This window comes from Schistocerca serialis, chromosome 8, assembly GCF_023864345.2.
Source record: "Schistocerca serialis cubense isolate TAMUIC-IGC-003099 chromosome 8, iqSchSeri2.2, whole genome shotgun sequence".
NCBI lineage: Eukaryota > Metazoa > Arthropoda > Insecta > Orthoptera > Acrididae > Schistocerca > Schistocerca serialis.
The window spans coordinates 258,831,170-258,857,345 of record NC_064645.1 but is presented as its reverse complement, the minus strand read 5'-3'; the positions used below and the strand labels follow the sequence as shown (position 1 = coordinate 258,857,345).

The following is a 26,176-nucleotide window of genomic DNA, read 5'->3' as shown; positions in this document are numbered from 1 at the left end:
AATATACTTGCAAACATAACTGGGTTCTGAGTCAGTGGTAAGCCTACAGACCCTGTACAGAGGAGTCAGTGACCTGGGACCACAAGAAGTACTACAATCATACACCAACCAAAAAGTTTGAACTGCTGACATACCCAATGATTAAAGCAATCAGGTAACTGCAGTATTTCTTGACTTCAGAAAAGCATTTGACTCTGTACAACACCAATAATATCAACAAAAGTACTATCAAATGGGGTATCAAATGAAATTTGCAACCAAAGTGAGGATTTCTTGGCAGAGAGGATGCAGCATGTTATCTTGGATGAAGAGTAACTGCAGGTGTGTCCCAGAGAAGTGTTCTGGGACCACTGCTATTTATGCTCTACATTAATAACATGGCAGACAACATTAACAGTAACCTCAGACTTTTTGGAGAGGATGCAGCAGTTATATATAATGAAGCGATGTCTTAAACATCCACACAAATATTCAACCAGCTCTTGATAAGATTTCAAAGTGGTGCAAAATTGGCAATATACCTTAAACGGTTAGAAACGTAAAACTGTGCACTTTATAAGCCTCAAAAACTTAGTACCCCGTGAGCACAATACTAGTGAATCAATACTGGAAACATTCAACTCTTCCAAATAGCTCTGTGTAGCATTTTGTAGGGATATTAATGTAATAATCATTAGGTCAAGTCATAGGTAAAGCAGGTGACAGACTTTGGTTCATTAGTATGATAGCGCAGAAAATTTCATTGAGTCTACAAAGTAAATTGCATGTGGAAGTAACACACAGGTCATCCTTTAATATTGCTGAAGTGTGGGGCTCATACCAAATATGAGTAATAGAGGGAGATGAATCACGATGTATCCACACACAAAAAATATTTCCATATTTTTCCTGGATATCTAGGTTAAAAATACTATTTCCCAGGTGAAAACACACTTTTTGTGTTAAGTGACAATATACTTTGCCTCATAGCTGTATAACTTTTCAATTCTTTTAATGGTAAAGGTTTCACATATGAGTGTATAACTTCCCAGCACTTTAACAAAAGCCAGCACAAAAAAAAAGCATTTTGGAAAGATCTTTGATGCATGGCAACATGTACACTGCATATTTTCACATTACTAAAGTGTAAATTCCACCAAAACAGCATGATACTTTCCGATGCTTTGAAATCAAGATTGAGATGCACTTACATTAGCCAATTGCAGCTCATGTCACATGATTTAGTCAGCCACTAGCAACATCACTATTAAGTAGTGCGAACACACAAATAGGAAAAGTTAAAGAGTTTAAATTTATATACGTACAGTAGATCTTCAAGAAAAACTAAGCTTTCAAATATAATATTTGCCTTTTTTAGTGTGTTACCCTTTAAGATATATCAAATGCCAGTCAAATGTGGTCTTCTAGATCCAAAACAGTTCTATGTGGCTGGTCCTCAGAGTGTTACAATTTGAATGGGAGTGAAACACTCTACGATTTAAGAAATTCATTGTACATTGTCACACATAACACAATTCATCTTGCATAAGTGAAAATTAACGCTTCTCAAAACACCCTTCACAATATTTTCCTGTAACCTGTTAAGGGCCCCACACATGTGTGAGGATCACAGTGATCCATCAAATGCAATTACTGCCTGTAACCAGTCGCTCGCCTTGGCAGCCCATACAAGAGCGATTTGACAAGCAATTTCAATCAGTATTATGAATATCACTGTTATGGGAAGTTCTGCTATGGAAAATGAACTGCTATGTTTAGTAGCAGTTACAGCTTATTTCCCTGTTCCCAAGAACACCTGCAAAACAAATTTATAATAAATTTATTGAATTTGTTGAATTTGTTTTGAAATGCCTTTCTTGGCATTGTACAGTACTTTGCACAATATATTACAGTTTTCACACTGATGCCAAATGGGCTGTGCACACCTTTCCAGTGCGCCAATACAATTATTTTCATTTTTATTGGTCCTCTATTCCTTTCTACTCATTGGTCTTATAATTTAACTGCAAATATTTACACAATTTACTCAATGTTTCTACTGAGATGTCAATAGCAGCTGCACTGATTATTGTAACCCTTATAAATTGAATGAAGAAACACTAGTTTAGATGAAATGACAAGGGATTTGAGTATAGCTGTATAATACGTTTGTGCTGAACATTTAAATTAAAATGTCGTCTTAGCATTACAGTAGGTATCTATGTCATTCCGTTTAGAAGTTAAAAACTTTAATAATGCGTGTAATAATTTCATAAATAACTCAAAATCATAAGAAGTTAAGTTCATAGTCATGATACAGTGGGCTCAGTCATTCCTACTTCTATAGCACAAGCTTCAAAATGCTAATCACTGCAAAACGGAGAGTGTATTTTGTATTGCTTCTTAATATAAGTGGCAACTCCCTCTTCCACTTCACTTTTCAGAGTATTTTGGGGTCCCTCGGTAACTTTAAATTCTAGTGTTAATTCCTTACTAAACATGGGCAAAGCTAAATGATGCTGCACAACCATACTTAATAAATAGAGAAACGAGTCTCTGCTAACCAGCCAGGCAGCCATATTGCATGCACAAAATGAATGCTATCCATCAGACTGCCTGGGATTTCCACATGACCAGCGGCCAATTGCTACAATTTGCTCATGCATATGTGCAATTGTCACCCATGTGACTGACCTCTGTGATCTGTCGCTCATGTGTGAAACCTTCAGTAACAAACAACTGTGACGTCACATCCACTGAACGCAGGTTTGTGCTGCGTAATCTACATCCTAAAGCCTTTGACACATTTTGCTGCAGTTGTGCAGGTTCTTCTGTGTGTGTGTGAAAATTATTTGTTAAAATATCAGTTCCCATCAGTCAGAATTACAAAAATTTAACTAAAAACTAAAACTATGAAAAATTCAAGGTTTTTCCCAGATGAAGTAATTCTCAAGTTTTTGCCAGATTTGAAATTCCCAAGTTTTTGCCAGATTTCCCAGTTGTTCCGGGTCGTATACAACCTGTGTTTGTACACAGAAAAAGGGCACCAAAAATAGGTTCATTTGGTCCAAGGGAGAAAGACGTTGCATGCTGAAAAACGTGAACAACCCAATGTTTGACGACAGATACCAATTATCCCACAAAAGCCTTTAAAATTCTGACTCAACTGCAGCCACCTAAATATCATTCCTGAAGATATTACAAAGACAAGATTGGACTACAGCATGCACAGAGGCATTTACACAAACATTCTTTATATGCTCCATTTCCTAATGAAACATGGAGAAATCCTGACATTTGGTACAATGAAAACTACTTTCTGCCACATATTCGGTGCAGATGCACATGTAGATTGGATATCAAACTAAGCTCTTCCTACAAACATGTCTTCAAACATCACAGTAGATTTTTCAGGATACATCTTTGTTAGATCTTCTTATGTTAGTACTAGTACTACCATCTCTCAAAATATTTCACTCTCTTTCAATACCCTGTATTGTATTTGCTGACACAACAAAGCAACAGCTTCTGATGCCAAAACAATTAAGTTTGATTATCGTTACAGCATTTGACAGTTCCTATTTCAGGTTGCTACTAAACTACAGGCCATGTAAGTCTAATATAGCATGTCTCAATTTGACACTACTTTGGCAGCGTGCATGCCCCTAATCTACCCCAAAGTAAGCAAACAATGAAACAGATGTACTGAAAGCAATATTACCTTTATGGCTACAGGATAAATGACACCTCCAACTTCAAAGCTTCCTTTCTTGAACTGCATAACTGATGTATTGTTAATGCAAGTTCCTTCAGGGAAAATGAGAATTGGAGGGTTGTTAGGATCAGACACATGCTCACGAAGCCTGAAAAATTACAGAGAAGACTTTCTTAGCATCAGGCGCAAATCATCACTGAAATTATACTGGTAAAAACTGTATATATTGTTAATATCTAGTGTTCCAATATACAGTGAGAGCAACGTAAAACTGAACACAACACTATTTGTGGACACACACACACACACACACACACACACACACACACACACACACACACACACACACACACGCTGGCGGGCAGCAGCTGGTGCTAACCCACATCGGCAATGGAAGACAACTGAGCCAAAATTAGGAGTATACCGTATATATTTCATTGCAGCAGAGTGTTGTGGCTACAAATGTGTGTGTCTAAAATGCCTATACAGTCTAGGAGAGAATAACTATAGAACTGAAGACTACATTTTTTCTCAATAGTTTGAAGAAGCACATCAAGTGATCGTAGAAAAATTTCCAAATGTTGTGATCCCAGAAGATAGTAGGACACACAATGGAGGTCATACAACAGCTTTGGTTTCAAATTTCCTTTATAAGGACTCCACAGGTATTGTCAATATTTAAAGAATTATTGTCAGTCCAAAAAACAACATTAAGCAAGTTATCCCAACAACCTGCTGTTAAAATTTTTCATGAATTAAAATTTAAATCTTACCACATTACAGCTGTGCAACAATTGAAGACGATAGGAAAATAAATGATTATTGCAACGGGCTTCTTGAAAACATTGATGGTGGACAAATAGATCTAATGACTTATTTCATGTCAGACAAGGCATAGTTTCATTTATCCAGCCATGTTAAGATTCAGAACCCCAGGTATTGGTATTAGTGTGCCTTTCCAATAACCATAAAGTAGGAAAAATATTTTTTGACTGAACTGTCAATCCACATGTTTACTCCACAATTTTTAAGGACTTTTATGCACAACTGATTGATAATGAAAAAGAAAACATTATCTTCCAACAAGATGGAGCAATGTTTCACTGAATCACATTCATTAAAGTTTCACAAATGAATGCGTTGCCAGCAGTGCCCAGTGACCATGTTCTCAAGAGCTGGCTACTTGAGATCACTTCCTTTCGTTCCTTAAAGGGGAGTGTGTATGCTACTAACCCCCACAATTTTGATGAACTGAAGATGAACATTCAATGAGAAATCAACGCAATTTACATTTTGCATCAGATGACTCAATATATTCAGTCTAGCACAAAAGTGCGCCAATGCCTAGGATAATCATTTTGAACATCTTTACTAACAATAATATTAATAAATGCAACATTTGTGTACCAACCTAAAATTTCATTCCAACATAATTTACTGATTCTGCAGCAGTTACATTTTGAGTTTTGTTTTACATTGCTCACCCTGTATATATAATAATAAATTGGAAATTTTTATAGAAATTTATTCACCTTGAATTTAACAATGTTTGCTCTATGTCCTGTATTACACACATGCTTCAGTTTTTAGAAACAAGTTTCAAACTTACGCCAGCAAGTCCCTTGATGTTGCCCTCTTTTACTAATTGAGGCACTGGCTCGAACACATGCTGATGGTGTATCCTTTCCTCAGTATGTTTCCACTTATTCATGAATTTGGTCAAACTCAATATAAGCTAAAGCTTTTAGTTTCATTTTTATATGAACTTTACATAAGGTATGTGTTGAATGTGTGTATTTGGAACAAGTTGTTTTTCAAATTATAAACCATTCTTAACTGGATATATTTAACACAATAGTATAGTAATGCAGATAAAAGCAAGCAAGCATGTAATCAAACTGACATTCGTGTGAAGAGAAATAAATATTTCGTGTCGCAATACTAAAGATTTTAATAATGGTTCAAATGCCTCTAAGCACTATGGGACTTAACATCTGAGGTCATCAGTCCCCTAGAACTTAGAACTATAAGTAGTTCTAACCTAAGCACATCACACGCAGCCATGCCTGAGGCAGGATTCAAACCTGCGACCATAGCAGCAGCGCAGTTCCAGACAAATGCCTAGAACCACTCGGCCACAGTGGCCAGCAAAGATTTTAATTTGATTGACTATTTGATACCTGCATGTAATGTCCTCTCTGAACCTAATTAATTCCATGAATTTAATAGGTTGCGAAATGTTGAGTGTACTTTTCCAGAAACTTTTAAATCTGTTCCAAAATACATATGCGGCAAACTTCTGCTACGAGCAAAATTGGTAATTAAGGCAACATCTGTAAATAAATTTTTGTCAGTGGTGCTGTTAATGGTGTGGTATACCTTCTTGCAACTGCTTCTCTGTCCTTTACTTCAGAACGTTCAAACCATATGTGAGGGGACGCTCTCGCTAAAGCTCGCTGGAGGAGTCCTAAGAAACCACCATGCCTCTGACCAATCTGCAATGACAGTACATTATACAACAGTAAAGGAAAGTTAGTAGACATTCCTCATATCCACATCACTGCACTCCAAAAATTACCATTGTCTGGTACATTGTATATCTACATGATTACTGCCGACATACAGTGAGTACAAGTATTGTAAGGATTTCACTTCACACAGAACTAAAGTAAACTCATTATCATTTACTAAATTTTGACCACAAAGTCTGACACACACACACACACACACACACACACACACACACACACACACACACACACACACACACACACGGAGTTATTTTAAAAGAATGTGCACAGATCATCTTTCTAACTATGAAGTAAAGTTTTTATTTGAAGTTGTAAGTGTAGACCCTCATCTTAAAACTAATGTTGCAAACACTTTGTTTAATTCTACCATGTGTGAAGTTATTTACCCATACCAAGCCAAGTCACACCATGGATTTTTGTTATTGTATTAACATGGAGTATTGGTATTTAGGAATCTTCTCACTCCTTGTTGTTGGCATTATTAAGATTACCATTCTTTAAATTCAAAATGCATTTTGAAGGTACACACTCATAGAAAAGCTAAATACTGCTAAAAATTAAATTTTAATTTCCATATTCTATTCCCCATCAGGTCTCAAATTCTTGTGAACTGTGATAGCTTGGTTCAGTTAATTAGAAAATTACTGCTGATATGCTTTTCCACTGTTTATACAAAGTTTTACACTGTCATTTACAAGCAGACTGACAACTGACAAAACTGGAAGGATGCTACTATATTTTGAGTAAATCAGAAGAAAGAAACAAATTAGGAAAAAATTAACAGATGACAGAATACACCTTGGTAAAACATCATGGGATTTTATAGCTCCACTTTCCCTGTGTACCAGTATGACAAAACTGCTACTTTCAAAGAATGTGATTCACAATCTATTCCTGAATAATAGGTTTGTCACTGCTCACTCTGTGCCTGTCTTTGGATGGTTGTAAAGTTAGTATATACTTTTTCTGGCAATTTGATACTGGAAAATGCTGGATGGAATTCAAATAACACAATGAATAAAGGTAACCACTCACCACACAGCTGAGGCATCAAGTGATCAACATGCACACAAAGAACATTAGATACGTAACTAAGTTCTGAAATATTGTTTATGTTTAAATCTTGCATATGTGCCTATCAAACAATCAATGCCTCAAGTATATGGTGAGCTGTTTCATTTACTCCCTACATTGTTCCATTGAATGTCGGAAACACACACTTCCTGCAATGTGTAGTTTTCCCACTCATGCTTTAGCAGTTACATCGACATACTTCTGTTATGCAAAGTATTCACAACAAAGAAATTAACTTTAGCAACAAATGACTGAATAAAATAGCTACATTTTTCTGTTATACAGACAATGACAGGCTTACTCAAAATGTAGTGGAAATCTCTGACTAAAAAGATATATCAATCTGGCTACAGGTTATATCCTTTTAAGGAATGCAATAAGTGTCTATATGCGAGGGTGTGATCTCATTAAGAGACTACTGATGCTTACTGTTCATTACATGGCATTTTATGAAGCTATCACTAGGATGAGAAGTTAAGAGCACATTAATTTTTTACTTGTGGTAAGAAATTTCTGGCAGAACGTAAATAATTTTAAGAGTAAAGGACACTACTCACTGAATAATAGAAAAATTGAGTTCTACAGGCAAAAATTGAAACTCTGCTAGCTTTCGGATGAATCTTTCAAGGAGTCAGAGTGCACACTTTGTGAGCAGCAAAAACTTTCCAACTCTGGAATCCTCATGTCACATTCCTAATTCCACACACCTACTGCCTCCTCAACCTCTGCTTCCACCACTTTCACCCTCTAGCCACCTCAACAGACAAGCTCTCACCCCAGTCCACCTGCTGAGCTGTAGAACCCAGTATCTTGTGTTCAGCTGGCACAATTAACTGCCCAAGCAGCAGGCATGTGTAATATTTTTGTGGCAATTGATTAGTTTTAATTTTTTCTAGGAGAAATAATTACCACACAGTCATGTTCAGTTTATACAGTTTACTGAGCTTCAGAACAAGGACTTCAGTTATGTTTTATCATAAAACATAATTGAAGTAGTTGTTAGCAACCAAGGAAAGTGGCCACAAATATCAACTGTATTCAGAACAGTGGTGCACGTGCATGCCGACAACTCAATGGTTCTACTATTTGGTCAGCTGTCTTTACTCCTGAATTATTTACAATTTTTTTTTTACTTGTGTTGCATGCGCAAAACCATTTCTAAATGGGCTATAAAGTGCACAACATCGTAATGTATTATTTATCCAACCGACAAAGGTAGTCTATCAAATACCTTCCCTTTCCCCACCACTCCAGGCATCCCCGCTTTGCCTTGCACAGATATTGGTGACAGTACAGCAATATTAATTCCAACACTAATCTGATTAAGAACTTCTTGTCTGTCAGTCTACAGTTACTACCAAGGCAGTAATTTGCACATAATGCATATAACATAGAACTCATCCTTCAGCAGAATGAGTCTGTGACAGTCATACAGCACACAAACTATTTTGTTATAGCAAGAGAACCTCATCAAGTACAGCATCAGTTGTTATACTGACACACTACACTTTTATAACCAGATTTATTTTTTTCCTGTTCTGCAGTTTATAATGTAAGTTAATTCGTAGTAACATTTACTCATGTAGATTTCCATTAGTAAGGCACTGAAGGTTTTCATGGCTCGTGCTTACTTCTGATAAAACTTTGGGTTGAGGAGCCACTGCTGATGCATCGACTTTGCCTTCTCAGCCCATTTATTTAAAAGTAAGTTCCTTAAAATATTTTCAACTACTTTTATTTATGAAGTATATGACTAAACAAAGCAAAAGGCAATTTAAACTTAAAAATAAAGTCACAATAAGAAACCAGTAAAGGTAATACTTCCACAATGACATACCAAGGCATAGCAGTTATCACAGGCTAGGACGAGGACATCAATTGGAGACGTGTGATTTGCTACACATATTCCACTCTTAGGTCGGTTTTCTGGATTGTGGTAGGTAATCACAGATGACAGAGCACTGGACAAAACACCAAAGCACATTATGGAAACACGATGGTTGAGCCAACGCTTGAATGGACCCTCAGGAACATAGCCCACAACAGCTGTACAAGCCGTCAACCACATAACCTGAAATAAAGGAAGCAATGTCCTGCTACAACTCAACACAGAACACATCTCGCACACCACACAACAGTGTCACAGAAGGAAAATTACACACTTCTTAGAAGTAACACAAATTTCTATAAATCCTCAAAGTAAATTATACACATTTGTTAAAAATATTTCTTGGAATAGTGAATTTATAATTAAAAGTTCTAATGTTAAGGAAACAAACAACTAAGACAAAAAATGCTTTGACTACTTCTGAAAGGGATACAATGGAGTTTCAAATATCTCTTCAGCAGCAATTTAGGAGAGTCATTAAACTAAATTCACAGAAAGTGAGTTACACTATAGCCAAACCTCAGTACAGGCCCCAATTGGAAAGGGGGGGCTGCTTGGGAGGGGGGGGGGGGGGGGGGGGGGGAGAGATTATGAAGAATTGCTACAGCTACTACGAGATTTTTGGGTCTGCTACCAGAAGCAAACAAACACCTGCTGCAGGCCTTAACACACACACACACACACACACACACACACACACACACAAACATGAAGAGCATGGACAGAAGACGACATCTCATAATAGGCAACAGCCTGGCCAAAGAAGAGAGGAAGCAACTGAGAAACAACTGATGATACCCAAAAATGGCCCAGAAATCTCTGCAGAACATTTTTTATAACTCACCAAAGCATATGTTGTCTCTGTGGAAAGTAGGCCAACATCTATTGGTGACGTGTGGTTTGCAACACAGACACCCCCTGCTCTAGGTCGGTACTGAATGTTATGAGATGTTAAGATGACAGTTAAAGAACATGCTAAGATACGAAATGCTATACGGTACGCATGGTTAACAAGCCAGTTTTTCAGCCAGCACTTTGGTACAAAACTTAGCACCCCAGTTGATGACAGCATCCAACATATCTAGAGAAAAAAGGTTATTGCAGGTTAATAATAATCAGAGTCCTTTCTGATAACAATAAATATCATAAAAATACTAACATTTTATATTCCTCTAAAACTGCTCAGAATTGTTCTAATGAATATCAATGTTTTATTCTAAAGAAAACTCTAGCAAAGTATTTTTATGCACTTAATTCAGAGGTCATGGAAGATAAGCATATCTATTTTCATTCAATGGTTATAGCTTTGATTTAATATATCAACTTCATTTTTTAAACATTGGGAGGTTAATCATTAAGGCAAACAGGGGAAGTGAAAATTAAAGCAAAAATTAAATGATCATCATCTCACTGAACTGACTTTCTTATGATTCTACTACCTACTGAAATCCCAATCGACTTACTTCACATCAAGTATCTCATTCACAGCTCACATTCTTATGCCCAGAAAAATGCAAATTGATCAGAAAATACAAAGGTCCCACGAAGAAAGCCAAGTTCATTTCTCTATTTTTTGAGTTGTCACTAGTATATGAAAATATGGGAGGTATGAAATATTTCCTACTACAGTAAATGACCAAAAATAATCTCTCTCATACTGAAAATCAGTGTTACAAAGAAGCTGTACAAGGGGAGAAAGAGCTTAGTCTATTTGAAATTGCGGAAAAAGCCAGGTATTTAAAGTAAATAATAATTTAGGTTACAGCCCAGACAAACAGATGTCTAATATTATTGTGATTCTGTGTGCTGTTGGACATTAAGCTTCTGTGTACAGGTCTTTATACAGGGTGATTCAAAAAGAATACCACAACTTTAAAAATGTGTATTTAATGGAAGAGACATAATATAACCTTCCGTTATACATCATTACAAAGAGTATTTAAAAAGGTTTTTTTTCACTCAAAACCAAGTTCAGAGATGTTCAATATGGCCCCCTCCAGACACACTAGCAATATCAACCCGATACTCCAACTCGTTCCACACTCTCTGTAACATATCAGGCGTAACAGTTTGGATAGCTGCTGTTATTTCTCGTTTCAAATCATCAATGGTGGCTGGGAGAGATGGGGGTATGTTAAGGATATGGTGTTTCGGCCACAAGACAAAATCGCAGGGGATAAGATCAGGGCTTCTTGGAGGCCAGTGATGAAGTGCTCTGTCACGGGCTGCCTGGCGGCTGATCCATCGCCTCGGGTAGTTGACGTTCAGGTAGTTACGGACAGATAAGTGCCAATGTGGTGGCGCTCCATCCTGCTGAAATATGAACTGTTGTGCTTCTTGTTCGAGCTGAGGGAACAGCCAATTCTCTAACATCTCCAGATACTGTAGTCCAGTTACAGTAGCACCTTCGAAGAAAAAGGGACGAAAAACTTTATTGGCTGAAATGGCGAACAAATGTACAACTAAATGAAACTTTATAGCTCCCTTAATTTGCCGACAGATAGTGCTTATCTCTGCCTTTTGTCGTTGCAGAGTTTTAAATTCCTAAAGTTGTGGTATTCTTTTTGAATCACTTTGTATAATGTACTAGAGTTTCTGCGATTTTGTGAAAATACTGATATGGGTGTTGCCTGTAGTGAAAGTTTGGAAGGTGGTCATGAAATAATTAAGAAAAGACAAAAGCATAGCTGTTTGTCTCTGGTATATACATTTTAAAAAATCATTAACTTAATGTCTCATGAGATGTGAAACAACTGCTACTGTAAGTTACAACATTTTGACATGCCTGGAGATACAAAGCAAAGTATTTTGAAAAGAATTAAACTTAATGGAATCAGTAGATTTTCAGGTGCTTATTATGTGGTCTCACTCCTGTATTTCCAATACAACAATATAAGACGTAGTAAAGATAAATGTGAGTTAGAGAACAAATAGGCGATAGAGTGCAGTAGTTGTTAGGCATTTATTACAATGCAAGGCATATCAAAAGTAAGATTCAGTATTTAGCACCTGGTCTTCAAACTACTAGGAGGCAAACACAGGGACAGGCCCTGGAAGCTATGTGATGCTACAGTTAATACCATTATAAGCAGCACATTTTCAAATTGGCTCATATAGCTGTAGAATCCAATGGATTACAGTGATTTGACAGTTTTCTTTTACCAGTAAGACTACAAGAAATGCCAGGATCTGCAATTTGAATTTTTTTTTTTTTTTGTTCAGAAGCACAAGAATACTATGACAATCTCCCTATTGCTTGAAGTTCTCAGGGTATGCAATCTTGTACTATTTTTTAAATACAGTTTGATTCTTATTTCCAGTAACAAAGGAGAAAGCAATGTTTATGCTACTTTGATTCATGGAATCAGTCCCTTCTTTCATTGAATAAGTTACTCTTACTTGGTTTCTTAACACGTAGCATCACGTTTCAATAAATAAGCAATAATGTTGTTATATATTTACAGAATATCATTTACAGTTTTTAACATAGCAAAATAAGTGCAAATGTTATAGAATTGTGAGATATTTAAATAGAAATATTAATTTTCCATAAAATTTACAAAACTGGACTTAGCTCATTCCTTTCCCGGACCCTACATATTTAATGGTTCTCCATGTTCTGAAGACACTAGGTTTTCTATTATTATTATCATTTGTTTACTTTCTCAGACGTTAAGTCTGGTTAAAAACGGAAAGTGACGCGGACCTTGATCAAGCGTTACTTCCTTTTAACTGTATAGTATGTGTTATATTGCATTTAGGAACTTTCGGGTAATTGAACATGTATCAATAATTACGGATTTCTGTAATTGTATATATAAGTTTGGATGTAGGTGTATTGTATTGATGTAATGGTGGATATTGTGTGGTATGACTCCTGTAGTTGATAGTATGATTGGTATGATGTCAACTTTATTCTGATGCCACATGTCCTTGACTTCCTCAGCCAGTTGGATGTATTTTTCAATTTTTTCTCCTGTTTTCTTTTGTATATTTGTTGTATTGGGTATGGATATTTCGATTAGTAGTGTTAATTTCTTCTTTTTATTGGTGAGTATGATGTCAGGTTTGTTATGTGGTGGTGTTTTATCTGTTGTAATGGTTCTGTTCCAGTATAATTTGTATTCATCATTCTCCAGTACATTTTGTGGTGCATACTTGTATGTAGGAACGTGTTGTTTTAAAAGTTTATGTTGTAAGGCAAGCTGTTGATGTATTATTTTTGCTACATTGTCATGTCTTCTGGGGTATTCTGTATTTGCTAGTATTGTACATCCACTTGTGATGTGATCTACTGTTTCTATTTGTTGTTTGCAAAGTCTGCATTTATCTGTTGTGGTATTGGGATCTTTAATAATATGCTTGCTGTAATATCTGGTGTTTATTGTTTGATCCTGTATTGCAATCATGAATCCTTCCGTCTCACTGTATATATTGCCTTTTCTTAGCCATGTGTTGGATGCATCTTGATCGATGTGTGGCTGTGTTAGATGATACGGGTGCTTGCCATGCAGTGTTTTCTTTTTCCAATTTACTTTCTTCGTATCTGCTGATGTTACATGATCTAAAGGGTTGTAAAGGTGGTTATGAAATTGCAGTGGTGTAGCCGATGTATTTATATGAGTGATTGCTTTGTGTATTTTGCTAGTTTCTGCTTGTTCTAGAAAGAATTTTCTTAAATTGTCTACCTGTCCATAATGTAGGTTTTTTATGTCGATGAATCCCCTTCCTCCTTCCTTTCTGCTTAATGTGAATCTTTCTGTTGCTGAATGTATGTGATGTATTCTATATTTGTGGCATTGTGAACGTGAAAGTGTATTGAGTGCTTCTAGGTCTGTGTTACTCCATTTCACTACTCCAAATGAGTAGGTCAATATTGGTATAGCGTAAGTATTTATAGCTTTTGTCTTGTTTCTTGCTGTCAATTCTGTTTTCAGTATTTTTGTTAGCCTTGTCTATATTTTTCTTTTAGTTCTTCTTTAATATTTGTATTATCTATTCCTATTTTTTGTCTGTATCCTAGATATTTATAGGCATCTGTTTTTTCCATCGCTTCTATGGAGTCACTGTGGTTATTCAATATGTAATCTTCTTGTTTAGTGTGTTTTCCCTTGACTATGCTATTTTTCTTACATTTGTCTGTTCCAAAAGCCATATTTATATCATTGCTGAATACTTCTGTTATCTTTAGTAATTGGTTGAGTTGTTGATTGGTTGCTGCCAGTAGTTTTAGATCATCCATGTATAGCAAATGTGTGATTTTGTGTGGGTATGTTCCAGTAATATTATATCCATAATTTGTATTATTTAGCATGTTGGATAGTGGGTTCAGAGCAAGACAGAACCAGAAAGGACTTAATGAGTCTCCTTGGTATATTCCACACTTAATCTGTATTGGCTGTGATGTGATGTTATCTGAATTTGTTTGAATATTAAGTGTGGTTTTCCAGTTTTTCATTACTATGTCTAGAAACTGTATCAATTTAGGATCTACTTTGTATATTTCCAATATCTGTAGTAACCATGAGTGGGGTACACTATCAAAGGCTTTTTGGTAATCAATGTATGCGTAGTGTAGCGACCTTTGTTTAGTTTTAGCTTGATATGTCACCTCTGTATCTATTATCAGTTGCTCTTTACATCCTCGTGCTCCTTTGCAGCAGCCTTTTTGTTCTTCATTTATAATTTTGTTCTGTGTTGTATGTGTCATTAATTTCTGTGTAATGACTGAAGTTAATATTTTGTAGATTGTTGGTAGGCATGTTATGGGGCGATATTTAGCTGGGTTTGCTGTGTCTGCTTGATCTTTAGGTTTCAGATAGGTTATTCCATCTGCAAGTGTATCAGGGAATGTGTATGGGTCTGCAATGTAACTGTTAAATAATTTAGTTAGATGTGAATGTGTTGAGGTGAACTTCTTTAGCCAGTAATTTGCTATTTTATCATTTGCAGGGGCTTTCCAATAGTGTGTAGAATTAATTGCCCGGGTGACTTCATGTTGCAAAATTATCACTTCAGGCATTTGTGGTATCATCTTGTATGTGTCTGTTTCTGCTTGTATCCACTGTGCATGCCTGTTATGTTGTACCGGGTTTGACCATATGTTGCTCCAGAAGTGTTCCATGTCTGTTATGTTTGGTGGATTGTTTATTTTAATGTGTGTGTTATCTATTGTTTGGTAAAATCTCTTTTGGTTTGTGTTGAATGTTTGGTTTTGTTTCCTTCTATTTTCACTTTTTTTGTATCTTCTAAGTCGTTTGGCCAATGCTTGTAATTTCTGCTTCTTTTCATCTAATTGCTCTATTGCTTCTTGTTGTGAGATTTTACCTAACCTTTTTCGTTTCTTGTCCAATATTTCATTTCTTATAAATTGTGTTAGCTGTCCGATGTCTTTTCTCAGTTTTTCTATTCTGATCTGTAGCCTGTGTTGCCATGCTGGTTTTGTGGGTTTCTTCTGTGTATTGGTTTGTTCTGATCTCTGCCTAGTGTGTATATTTAGTGTAGTGAGTGCTCCTATATAAACCAGTAGTTGTAACTCTTCCATAGTTGTATTTTCATTTATTTCGTTGTGTATGATTGTGTTGATAGTTTTTATTATTGTTTCGATTTGTGGGTTATTTAGGGGTCTATGCAAGAATGGTCTAATGTCTGTATTTGTGTCTTTGTATTCTATATATGTCAGCTGAAATTTCTCTTCTATATCTAACACGTGTGTCTCTTCGTGTTCTATTTGTGCTTGTTCTGGTGGCTGTCTTAAGATTTCGTTTTCCTCTGATTGTTTAATTGATGCGTGTTGGTCTTTGTTTGTTTGCTCTGGGATGTTTGAGTCCATTACTACATTTTCTTCTTCTTCTGATTGCACATTATTTTGTTCCAGTATTTGTTGTACTTGTTGTTTGATGTTTTCTAATTCTGACTGGGGTATCCTGTTATTTTTTATTATTACACGGATCTGATCAGCTAATCGTTGTTCTGTTAAAAATTTTAATTCCGGGTATCTGGTAATAAATGTTGTGTATACTTGTGATCTGTATCCAGTTGTGTTGGTTCCTAGGTTTGTTGCTTGGTAATAACAGAACATGAGGTGTCGATTAACTTCATCTGACCATCTCATCCTCTGTCTTTGTTTTCCTTCTAGGGTGGTTGCAGGAAGCATATCCTGCAAAACACCTCTATTTGGATTTAAATCATTTTCCAGTTGGCTAGCAGTGTCGTTACCATTGTGGGCGGGCATAGGGTTCAAGCGTCGTCCCCGACCATGACGGCGCTTGTCCGAGGCTTCTTTAGTTCTGTCCTGAACCAAGTAATCACACTAAAAGGGGGGTTAGCCCTATTAGTGGTTTGTTCTTTTCGTCGCCTTTTACGACTGGCAGAACATACCGGAGGCCTATTCTTTTCCCGGGCCTCCACGGGGTTTTTTATTATTATTATTATTATTATTATTATTATTATTATTATGTTGACCAACTAGAATCTCTCAATTTCAGTTCCTCCTCTTTCTTTTTCTCCAGTCCTCCATCTTCTACCAATGTTACCTATTCCTTTCTTCTGTCCACATTGTTACTAATTTATTATTTCTTCTGCCTAGAAAACCATAGTATTTTAGTATCAAAAAACTTGCTTTCTGTTATTTCTGATTCTTTGATGTTTTTCTATTTAGTTCTTTTCTGATTTCTGTAATCCATGCTATTATTGATTTCTTTATCCAGAAATGCAGGAATATTTGTTTCATTAGCTTGTTCTCATTGAGTCCATGGAGGGCTCCAAAGGAGATTAATCTTTGCTTTACTATTACTTCTGATATTTTCTCTATACTTTCATAGATCTCATTACTTCTCATTTTCCAATCAGCTGTAGTTTTTATTACCCCCATTTTTATCTAATAATCTGAGTATCTAGTGCCTCTATTGCTCCAGCTCACTTTTCATCATTAAGCATTTACATGCATATAAGCATGTTGGTCTTACCACTTTGTTACAGTGTTATAGTTTTGTTTTTCTAGACGTGCATTTCTTATAAATTTGTATTGTCAAATCATGCACTTTTTCCATTTTATCAACTCTTACATCCATTGTAAATTTTTCTAGTCCATTCTGCTGTATAGTTTCTTTAAGGTATTTAAATTTACTAAACTGCTCTATTTTACATATTTATTTTGACACATTTTTAATATTTGTCATGAATTTTGTTTTTTCAGCTTAAATTTTGGAACCAGATCTATTCGCTATTTTTTGCAGAAGATTTATTTCAGTAACTTTTCTGTCACATTTTCTTAAAGTATTGCAGTAACACATCTAAATGCCAAGCAATTTACCTAAATACCACTTGTTTTCCTTTCCAGGCTTATTAGATGAATTTTGTGATTTTGAGCTCCAAATTCCAGATCCTCACAGGCTTTTTTTCTAAAACAATGTTGAACAGTAAATGTGACAAACTGCACCATGTCTTAAAAAAAAAAAAAAATTATTATTTCAAATACCTGAGATACTTCTCCCATAAATTTAACTTAGGATATAAATTTTAGAGTTTCATAAATTACATTTGGTAATTTTGTTTTAACACCAAATTCTCTAATGATTTTATCTGTCATTTCTGTGTCTACTGGATCAAATGCTTCCTTGAAATCAAATAATTGCTGGTTAATATTCTGCAATGAATTATTGATTTTAGGTTAAAAATCTGTTTGTGTAGGATCTCCCCTCTCCCCAATATTCTCCCAGTCATTTGTCTACAGTTTCTTCAAATGTTCAAGATAATTTTTGGCAATATTTTGTATGCACAAGACTAAGTTCCCGATAGCAATAAATTACCCCAGTTGCTGATAATGACAATATATAGCAATTTCACTGAAGTATACCATAATTAAGTGATGATTTAGAGAGTCCAACTCCACTGTAATATTTTATTCAAATTGTGATCCATCTAGAAATTTATGGAAGCTTCCACACCATATAAAGGAAAAAACAAAACAAAAGAGAAAACAGCTAACAGGAACAGCTCTGAAGTATAATTACTTATGACAGAATTCTTCAACAAATCATTTGTTAACATCTTACACACTCTTAACTACAGCTCATGTTTGCTTTTGACTGACTACATCAAACAGCATCTCAACTGAAACTGCACAACGAAGTCTCTGATAACAAGTCTGGGCTCGGCAATTTAGTAAAAATAAATAATTCAACCTGAAGCAGAATTAATCTTGTTGAGCTTGCAAACAGAGTAAAATACTTCTAGAATACTTAAAATTAATGGTATTACAAAATGGAAATATACTGCAAAAGATTAAGTAGTGTCATGAGTGGAATAGATCACTGGTAATTCATGAATTCATGTTTGTGTACTGTATTTAACAAAGCTGGTCTAATCTGGTCCACACCGCATAAGAACTTCATTGAGCACAAACTAATTTAAGTCAAACTTTTGCATAACAACAGTGAGTACATGCAAAAGGCTGAGTATACTCCAGCAGACAGAAACCACACAATTTAAGAAATAGAATTGTGGGGGAATATAACAGCCCCACCACAAAAGAAAAAAAATTCTATTAAATTATAGCAATAGGTAACCCTTCCACAGCTACTATTAGGACTTTGTTTATCCAAATGATCAGTTTTGTGAATTTGAACATCAAATGCTGCATGGAATATTAGAATGAATAATTAAAAATTATACAAAGCAGTTCAGTGTAACTGAACATCTTTCTTTGCATATTAATATTATGAAATCACACACATTAAAAGAAACTATCTCCCAAAATAGTGAAGCAAACAGCTTACTAAAATGCTGTACTTTTCTAATTTAAATGTTCTTATGCATAAATGTCAGTAAACAACAGAACTGAAATTACATGAAAATTTAGCCTTCTTACTACATGGGTGAAAGTAGGGAAAGTTATTTTCTTTATAATTTATTTTATTCACTGTTCCAAATGACTTACCCCTATGAAACAAATCATTACACGTAGAGGCAGCAGAAAGAAGTAGCGGACAAAGAATCCTGCCATCCAAATAACAGTAAGTCTCCAGCTGATGAATTCATAGTATTGATTTGTACGTGTCAAAAGATTCCAGGACTGAAACAAGTACATCTTATGTCAATTAGAGTACAGGCTAATGAAATAATAATAGTACAAATCAAAACGAAGATGTGCAGGGCACAAACAGTGCTTTTTTTCATTATTCTGGTATAATACCTATGCACTTACTGTAATTAATGACAAGAAGTATTTCAACTTCATGTTCTTCATGCAATTGTCTTCCACAATAGCACAAGAAACCTTTCTGTTGAGGTGCACATAAATGATATGATTTAATTACATGACATGACATGTTAAAAATCAGATTACTGCAATGATAGGAATGCTACTATTTTCATCCTCTCCTGTTCCATTTGTCTGGTTTTCCTCCACTTTTTGACTGAATTACTATTAAACAAGTTTTTTGGCATACTGATACTGCATTCCACTTTTGTATCTGAAATAAAGATATTTTTCCATTACATAGTTCCCCTGATGACTGACTAATTCTCATCTCTTGGTCAGACACTCCATCACAACAGCAGGCATCCTTTTCTCCATTCTCCAGCACCTCTCCCCCTTTAAATGTTTTTTTTACAACTTTAATCCAGTGCTCATCACCATGACTTGCTTGTATCCACACTTTCTTCGATACCAATATATATACTGCTCCACTCAACATGAGCACATATTATTTTATGAATGAATTAGGCTTTTCACAAGTGAAATCAACTATCTAATTAACTTATCTAATCATGAGCAAGTCTAAATATCAACAACGGTAACTGATTTCACACACTTCAAAATTAGATGTTTGACAGCACTCACAAAGTAACTGAGAAAGAGCACAAAAACACTTCATAAGAATAACAGCTTGATTCAGTTCACTGAAAACTATCTGTGACTATCATAACCCTGCATCAATCTGAGTACGGAAATGAACTTTGAACATAAAAATTTCAGTCACTTATGTAGTATGAAATTTTAGGTCCTATAGCACCATCCTCATTGAGCTGGCAGTTTTGAACCACAGTTCAATGTCTGTATACATTAATTCCACAGCAAACAAAACAATTTATATAATGAAATAATGATACAGTACAGGTATGTTTAATAAGCATACAAAATTTGTCTCTGAATGTGGTTCAGATATTTATATGTCTTAGGGGTAAATATCTGTTTAAGGGAAATGCTTTGGTTCATAGTACAGTATACATGCTTATGTAGATCCTAACATCAGTATGTAGAAAACTACTAATGCTGGGCAGTTGTCTTCAGCTTTAAACTTATATCTACACTCAAGAGAACACATTATGGTGTGTGGCAAAAGATACTTACAGCAGCATTATAATACTTATCTAGTACTCTTTGCAATTCCCCCTCCCCGTCCTCCCTCCCAATATCACCAATTCTCATTTGGACATCATCATTGCTACCAACATAAAATATCTGACAAAAAAGTATAGTCATTAAGAGTTCAATAACACACCTTAAGTTCTTCTGCTTCAAATCTGTGTGTAACTTCATCTTCTATTATTGCTTCAACTCCAGCCTTGACATAGTCAAGGAGATCTGAAAGCTGAAATTCCCTCTTCAGCGTCTCAAATGATCTCCTTCGAATGAGATCCTGAAATTGTAATTGTTGCACTGTTAGTCCAATTCACAAGGTCTTACATCACTTATGTAATGCTGAAAAACTGTGGCACAAAGAAAAAGTTTATTTTTAAAAATTATTTATTTTCTTGTAGTAAAGACAGTAATTATTTTTTAATGTTGCACAGCAATCTGATTTGAGAAACAGTAAAATTTGTTTCTACTCACAGGAGGAGCAGTGGATGTCTCTTCCTGTTTGTTATTGCCTTTGTAGTTCTGTACAGGATCTGGCGCGAGGATGAGATCTTCTCTGCTGATCAAATTATTGCTTATCACCCCATTCATTTTCTTTTCTGGTGTTTTATTGCACACATTATTGCAGTTTTCTTTAACCTCTAAAACATCTTTTTGTTCTTTTTCTTCCTCCTCTTCTTCATCATCTGAGTTATCTCTGCTCACCTGGCGGTCTTTCTGTGCTATTTCTATGTGTTGACGTCCATACTGTGAAAGAAAAGAACAAATTTATTTTCTAAAAAAGTAACAGTCACTTGATTAAAGTCTTTAATATCCAGTGACAAGGCTAGTGGGGCAATTTTTTTGACAGTGACAGCAAAAGGAAGTTTTATTTCTGACTAAGGGCTCATGACACGAAATAGCTTTTTAAACTGAAAAAAATTTGCACATATTAGATCTCTCAGAACATACTTTGAGTTATTAAGACTGTCATAAATCATCACCTAGGAGCTACCAACACAAGTTTTGATCTCTTCCGCACCTGTTGTTAGTCATGAATTTATGAAATATATGATAATCATTCAGTTACAAAAATTTATAGTAATACAGAAGTGTATTAACATAATTTATTATCTTTTAACGTAAGCTGTAAATGTGATATATGTGGATTACTCATGTACTCTTTTCTATAAGACTCTTGCACTACAGTTTCAGCTGGTTTATTTGCAGTAACAACAATGTGGCTATGACTTTCCTTCAAAAAACGTTGAAAATCCGTTAAAGGAATCTCTGCCAAGAAAGTCTTCACAAGCAAACAGTTTAATCCGGGATTGCGAGGGAGGGGGGGGATTGGATTGTTTTGGGGAAGGAGACCAGACAGCGAGGTCATCGGTCTCATCGGATTAGGGAAGGATGGGGAAGGAAGTCGGCCGTGCCCTTTGAAAGGAACCATCCCGGCATTTGCCTGGAACGATTTAGGGAAATCACGGAAAACCTAAATCAGGATGACCGGACGCGGGATTGAACCGTCGTCCTCCCGAATGTGAGTCCAGTGGGGGGGAGGGGGGGGGGGGTTGGTGGGCTCGACATGAGCACCGGGCGAGGTGATCGCGTCTCAGGCGCGAACTGTATCGTTACTAGAAGACACGACGTGGCCTCGTTGGTCATGGCCACGTAGCGAGTTGAAGGCCGTTCGTGCCCCAAGACACAGCTGCCCAGCGGTGCGGCTAATAGAAGATACTGCAGCGTCGAACTTCAATACTACGCGACAACGTAGCCGAGAAACAACTGTTAATCACAATCGGATCCACATACATCTAATTACGGTAGCTGTCTAAGTTCATTACTATCTCGAGAATTAATATTTGGGCTGAACAGCTGATTTTCTCCTGAAACATTTAATCGGTAAATTAAAAGGGTATGAAGCTTTAATCCGAAGAAATTCTGGTCGTATGTGAAGTATGTTAGCGGCAAGAAACAGTCAATGCCTTCTCTGCGCGATAGCAATGGAGATACTATCGAAGACAGTGCTGCCAAAGTAGATTCACTGAAAACAGCCTTCTGATATACCTTCAAAAAAGAAGACGAAGTAAATATCCTCGGAGTAGTGAAGCAACTCAAATCACTTAATAAAAGCAAGTCTTCTGGTCAAGACTGTATACCAATTAGGTTCCTTTCGGAGTATGCTGATGCATTAGCTCCATACTTAATCATATGCAACCGTTCCCTCGACGAAATATCCGTAGCCAAAGACTGGAAAGTTGCACAGGTCACACCAAAATTCAGGAAAGGTAGTAGGAGTAATCCACTTAATTACACCGTCTATATGCAGCAGGATTTTAGAACATATATTGTGTTCCAACATTATGAACTACCTCGAAGGAAACGGTCTATTGACACACAGTCAACATGGGTTTAGAAAACACCGTTCCTGTGAAACACAACTAGCTCTTTATTCACATGAAGTGCTGAGTGCTATTGACAAGAGATTTCAGATCGATTCCGCATTCCTGGATTTGCGGAAGGCTTTTGACACTGTACCACACAAGCGGCTCGTAGTAAAATTGCGCGCTTATGGAATATCGTCTCAGTTATTTGGATTTGCGATTTCCTGTCAGAGAGGTAATCGACGGAAAGTCATCGAGTAAAACAGTAGTAATTTCTGGCGTTCCCCAAGGTAGTGTTATAGGCCCTTTACTGTTCCTTATCTGTATAAACGATTTGGGAGACAATCTGAACAGCCGTCTTAGGTTGTTTGCAGATGACGCTGTCGTTTATCGATTAATAAAGTCATCAGAAGATCAAAACAAACTGCAAAACGATTTAGAAAAAATATCTGAATGGTGCGAAAAGTGGCAGTTGACCCTACATAACGAAAAGTGTGAGGTCATCCACATGAGCGCTAAAAGGAACTCGTTAAACTTCGGTTACACGATAAAGTCTAATCTAAAAGCCGTAGATTCAACTAAATACCTAGGTATTATAATTACGAACAACTTAAATTGGAAAGAACACACAGAAAATGTTGTTGGGAAGGCTAACCAAAGGCTGCGTTTTATTGTCAGGACACTTGGAATATGTAACAGACCTACTAAGGAGACTGCCTACACTACGCTTGTCCATCTCCTTTTAGAATACTGTTGCGCAGTGTGGGATCCTTACCAGGTAGAACTGACGGAATACATCGGAAAAGTTCAAGGAAAGGCAGCACGTTTTGCATTATCGCGAAATATAGGAGAGAGTGCCACAGAAATGATACAGGATTTGGGCTGGAAATAATTAAAAGAAAGGCGTTTTTCGTTGCGACGGAATCTTCTCACGTAATTCAAATCACCAACTTTCTCCTCCGAATGCGAAAATATTTTGTTGACACCGATCTACACAGGGCGGAACGATCACCACGATAAAATAAGGGAAATCAGAGCTCGTACGGAAAGATATAGGTGTTCATTCTTTCCGCGCGCTATACGAGATTGGAATAATAGAGAATTGTGAAGGTGGTTCGATGAGCCCTCTGCCACGCACTTAAATGTAATTTGCTGAGTATCCATGTAGATGTAGATATTTAGATCCAATTGTTTTTCGCACCATACAGATATCTTGTCTACATCATTTTGCAATTGTTTTTTTATCTTCTGATGACTTTAATAGAGCGCAAATCATAGCATCATCTGTAAGCACTCTAAAAGGGCTGGTCAGATGGTATCCTAAATCCTTCATATCCGGGGTGGTTTATTTATAACCTCCGCTGCTTGAGCCAGTGTAGAGAGAAAACTATTTACCTTGTGTGTACCCAACTTCATAGGAGTGCAAGATTTGTGTTGTTAGTATCGCAGTGTTTAGTGTCACGACTTGCCCTCTGTCTCCCGTACGGGTACTAGCATCCGTGAGCGTCCGTACAGTTTCGGCGACGCACGGTTGAACCAAAAATCAGTGTGCATTGCAGTTGCAAACTTCAACATGGATCCGGACAAGGTAAGCAGAGCTTTACTCGTAAAGCTGTATTATGAAAACAACAGCAATAGTGCTACTCTTCGCGAGTACTGATGCGTCAAAGGAATACGGTGAGGTTCTCCTTCCGCAGGGGGTTTGAAGAGCATAATTCAGAAGTTGGAATTAACTGGCGATTTGCGGACTGCTCCTGGGAGAGGCCGAGGGCTAATTCTGCCGTAAATTGTTGAAGTTACTGTGGCCATGGCTGAGAATGCTGGACGCAACGTGTGACCTTCGAACAATGGACGAACTGTATCACGACAGTTATATAAACATTCGATATACAAACATTCGATATATCACCATTCGATATACCACCATTCGGAAAACGGCTGCGAATTATGGTCCGGCGATCTCTAGTGCGGTTCCAGGCTGTCGTGGATGCAGATGGTCGTCACACTGAGCATCGCTTGGAATCCGAAACGTAAACATGGTACGCAATTAACCAAGGTTACCCTCCCGCGTGGAAATTAAAATGTGTTTCTTTCCATGGCTTATTCTTTCCCTCTCTTCCGCATGTCCTTACAAGTGCTTCATTGTCCTACGATAACTTGTTTTTCGTGGCGGGCCTTCTCAAGTAGCCACAGTTTAATTATAACCACCCCGCAGATTAGGTACAGCAGAGGGCGTGTAACACTCCCTTGGACAACGCCATATATTCTTCCAATTTACTAGAACTCTTTCTGTCAATTACTACGAACTGTGACATTTCTGACACTAAAAAATGGCTCTGAGCACTATGGGACTTAACTACTGTGGTCATCAGTCCCCTAGAACTTAGAACTACTTAAACCTAACTAACCTAAGGACATCACACACATCCATGCCCGAGGCAGGATTCGAACCTGCGACCGTAGCAGTCGCGCGGTTCCGGACTGCGTGCCTAGAACCGCTAGACCACCGCGGCCGGCTCTGACAGTGAATTACGAATCCAGTCGCGCAACTGGGACGATATTCCTCACACATAAAACTTTACTACAAGTGTGTCAAATAGAATTCTAGAACTATGGAATCAATTCGACATACCCTGTCAATAGCAATCATTACTTCAAGTGAAGGAAGAGATAGTTATGCTTCACAAGAACGATATTTTCTGAATCCGTGTTATATGTCAATAGATTTTTTTCCTTTGAGGTAATTCGTACTGTTGTAATTTATTGTTCCAAAATTACTAAAAATCGACGTCAGCGTTACTGGCCTGTAATTTAGTGGATTACTCCTATTTCCTTTCTTTAGTATTGGTGAGGCCTGTACAATTTTCCCGCCTATAGGTATGGATCTTTCATCGAGCAAGCAGCTGTTTATAACTGCTAATTATGGAGCTATTATATTAGCATACTGTGAAAGAAATCTAACTGGTATACAGTTTGGACGAGAGGGCTTGCCTTTATTACGAGAGTTTCGCTGCTTTGTTATCCTGAGGATATCTCCTTATAAGTTACTAATACTGGCAGCAGTTCTTGATTCGATTTTTGGAAAATTTACTTCGAGGTCTTTGGTCAAGAAATTACGGTTAACCGTGTTTAATAACTCCGCTTTAGTTGTACTGGCGTCGGTAATGTTACCATTGCTATAGTGCAGTGAAGGTATTTAATGTGTCCTGCTTCCGGTGTGATTTACATACGATCAGAAGATCTCTGGATTTTCTACCA

At 36.7% G+C, this 26,176-nt stretch overlaps 1 protein-coding gene across 2 annotated transcripts in view; it reads right to left on the bottom strand.

The window, feature by feature from the left end:
• The window catches only part of LOC126416196 (glycerol-3-phosphate acyltransferase 3), a 209,247-nt gene that overhangs the window by 10,951 nt on the left and 172,120 nt on the right, over positions 1-26,176 (bottom strand). For both annotated transcript variants that reach the window (XM_050083786.1, XM_050083787.1), the window contains 6 exons: positions 21,027-21,299; positions 20,695-20,832; positions 19,128-19,262; positions 9,137-9,370; positions 6,074-6,189; positions 3,701-3,842 (listed from right to left, as the gene is read on the bottom strand). In XM_050083786.1, coding sequence (XP_049939743.1) covers positions 3,701-3,842; positions 6,074-6,189; positions 9,137-9,370; positions 19,128-19,262; positions 20,695-20,832; positions 21,027-21,299 — 1,038 coding nt within the window. The remainder of the gene's footprint in view (positions 1-3,700; positions 3,843-6,073; positions 6,190-9,136; positions 9,371-19,127; positions 19,263-20,694; positions 20,833-21,026; positions 21,300-26,176) is intronic.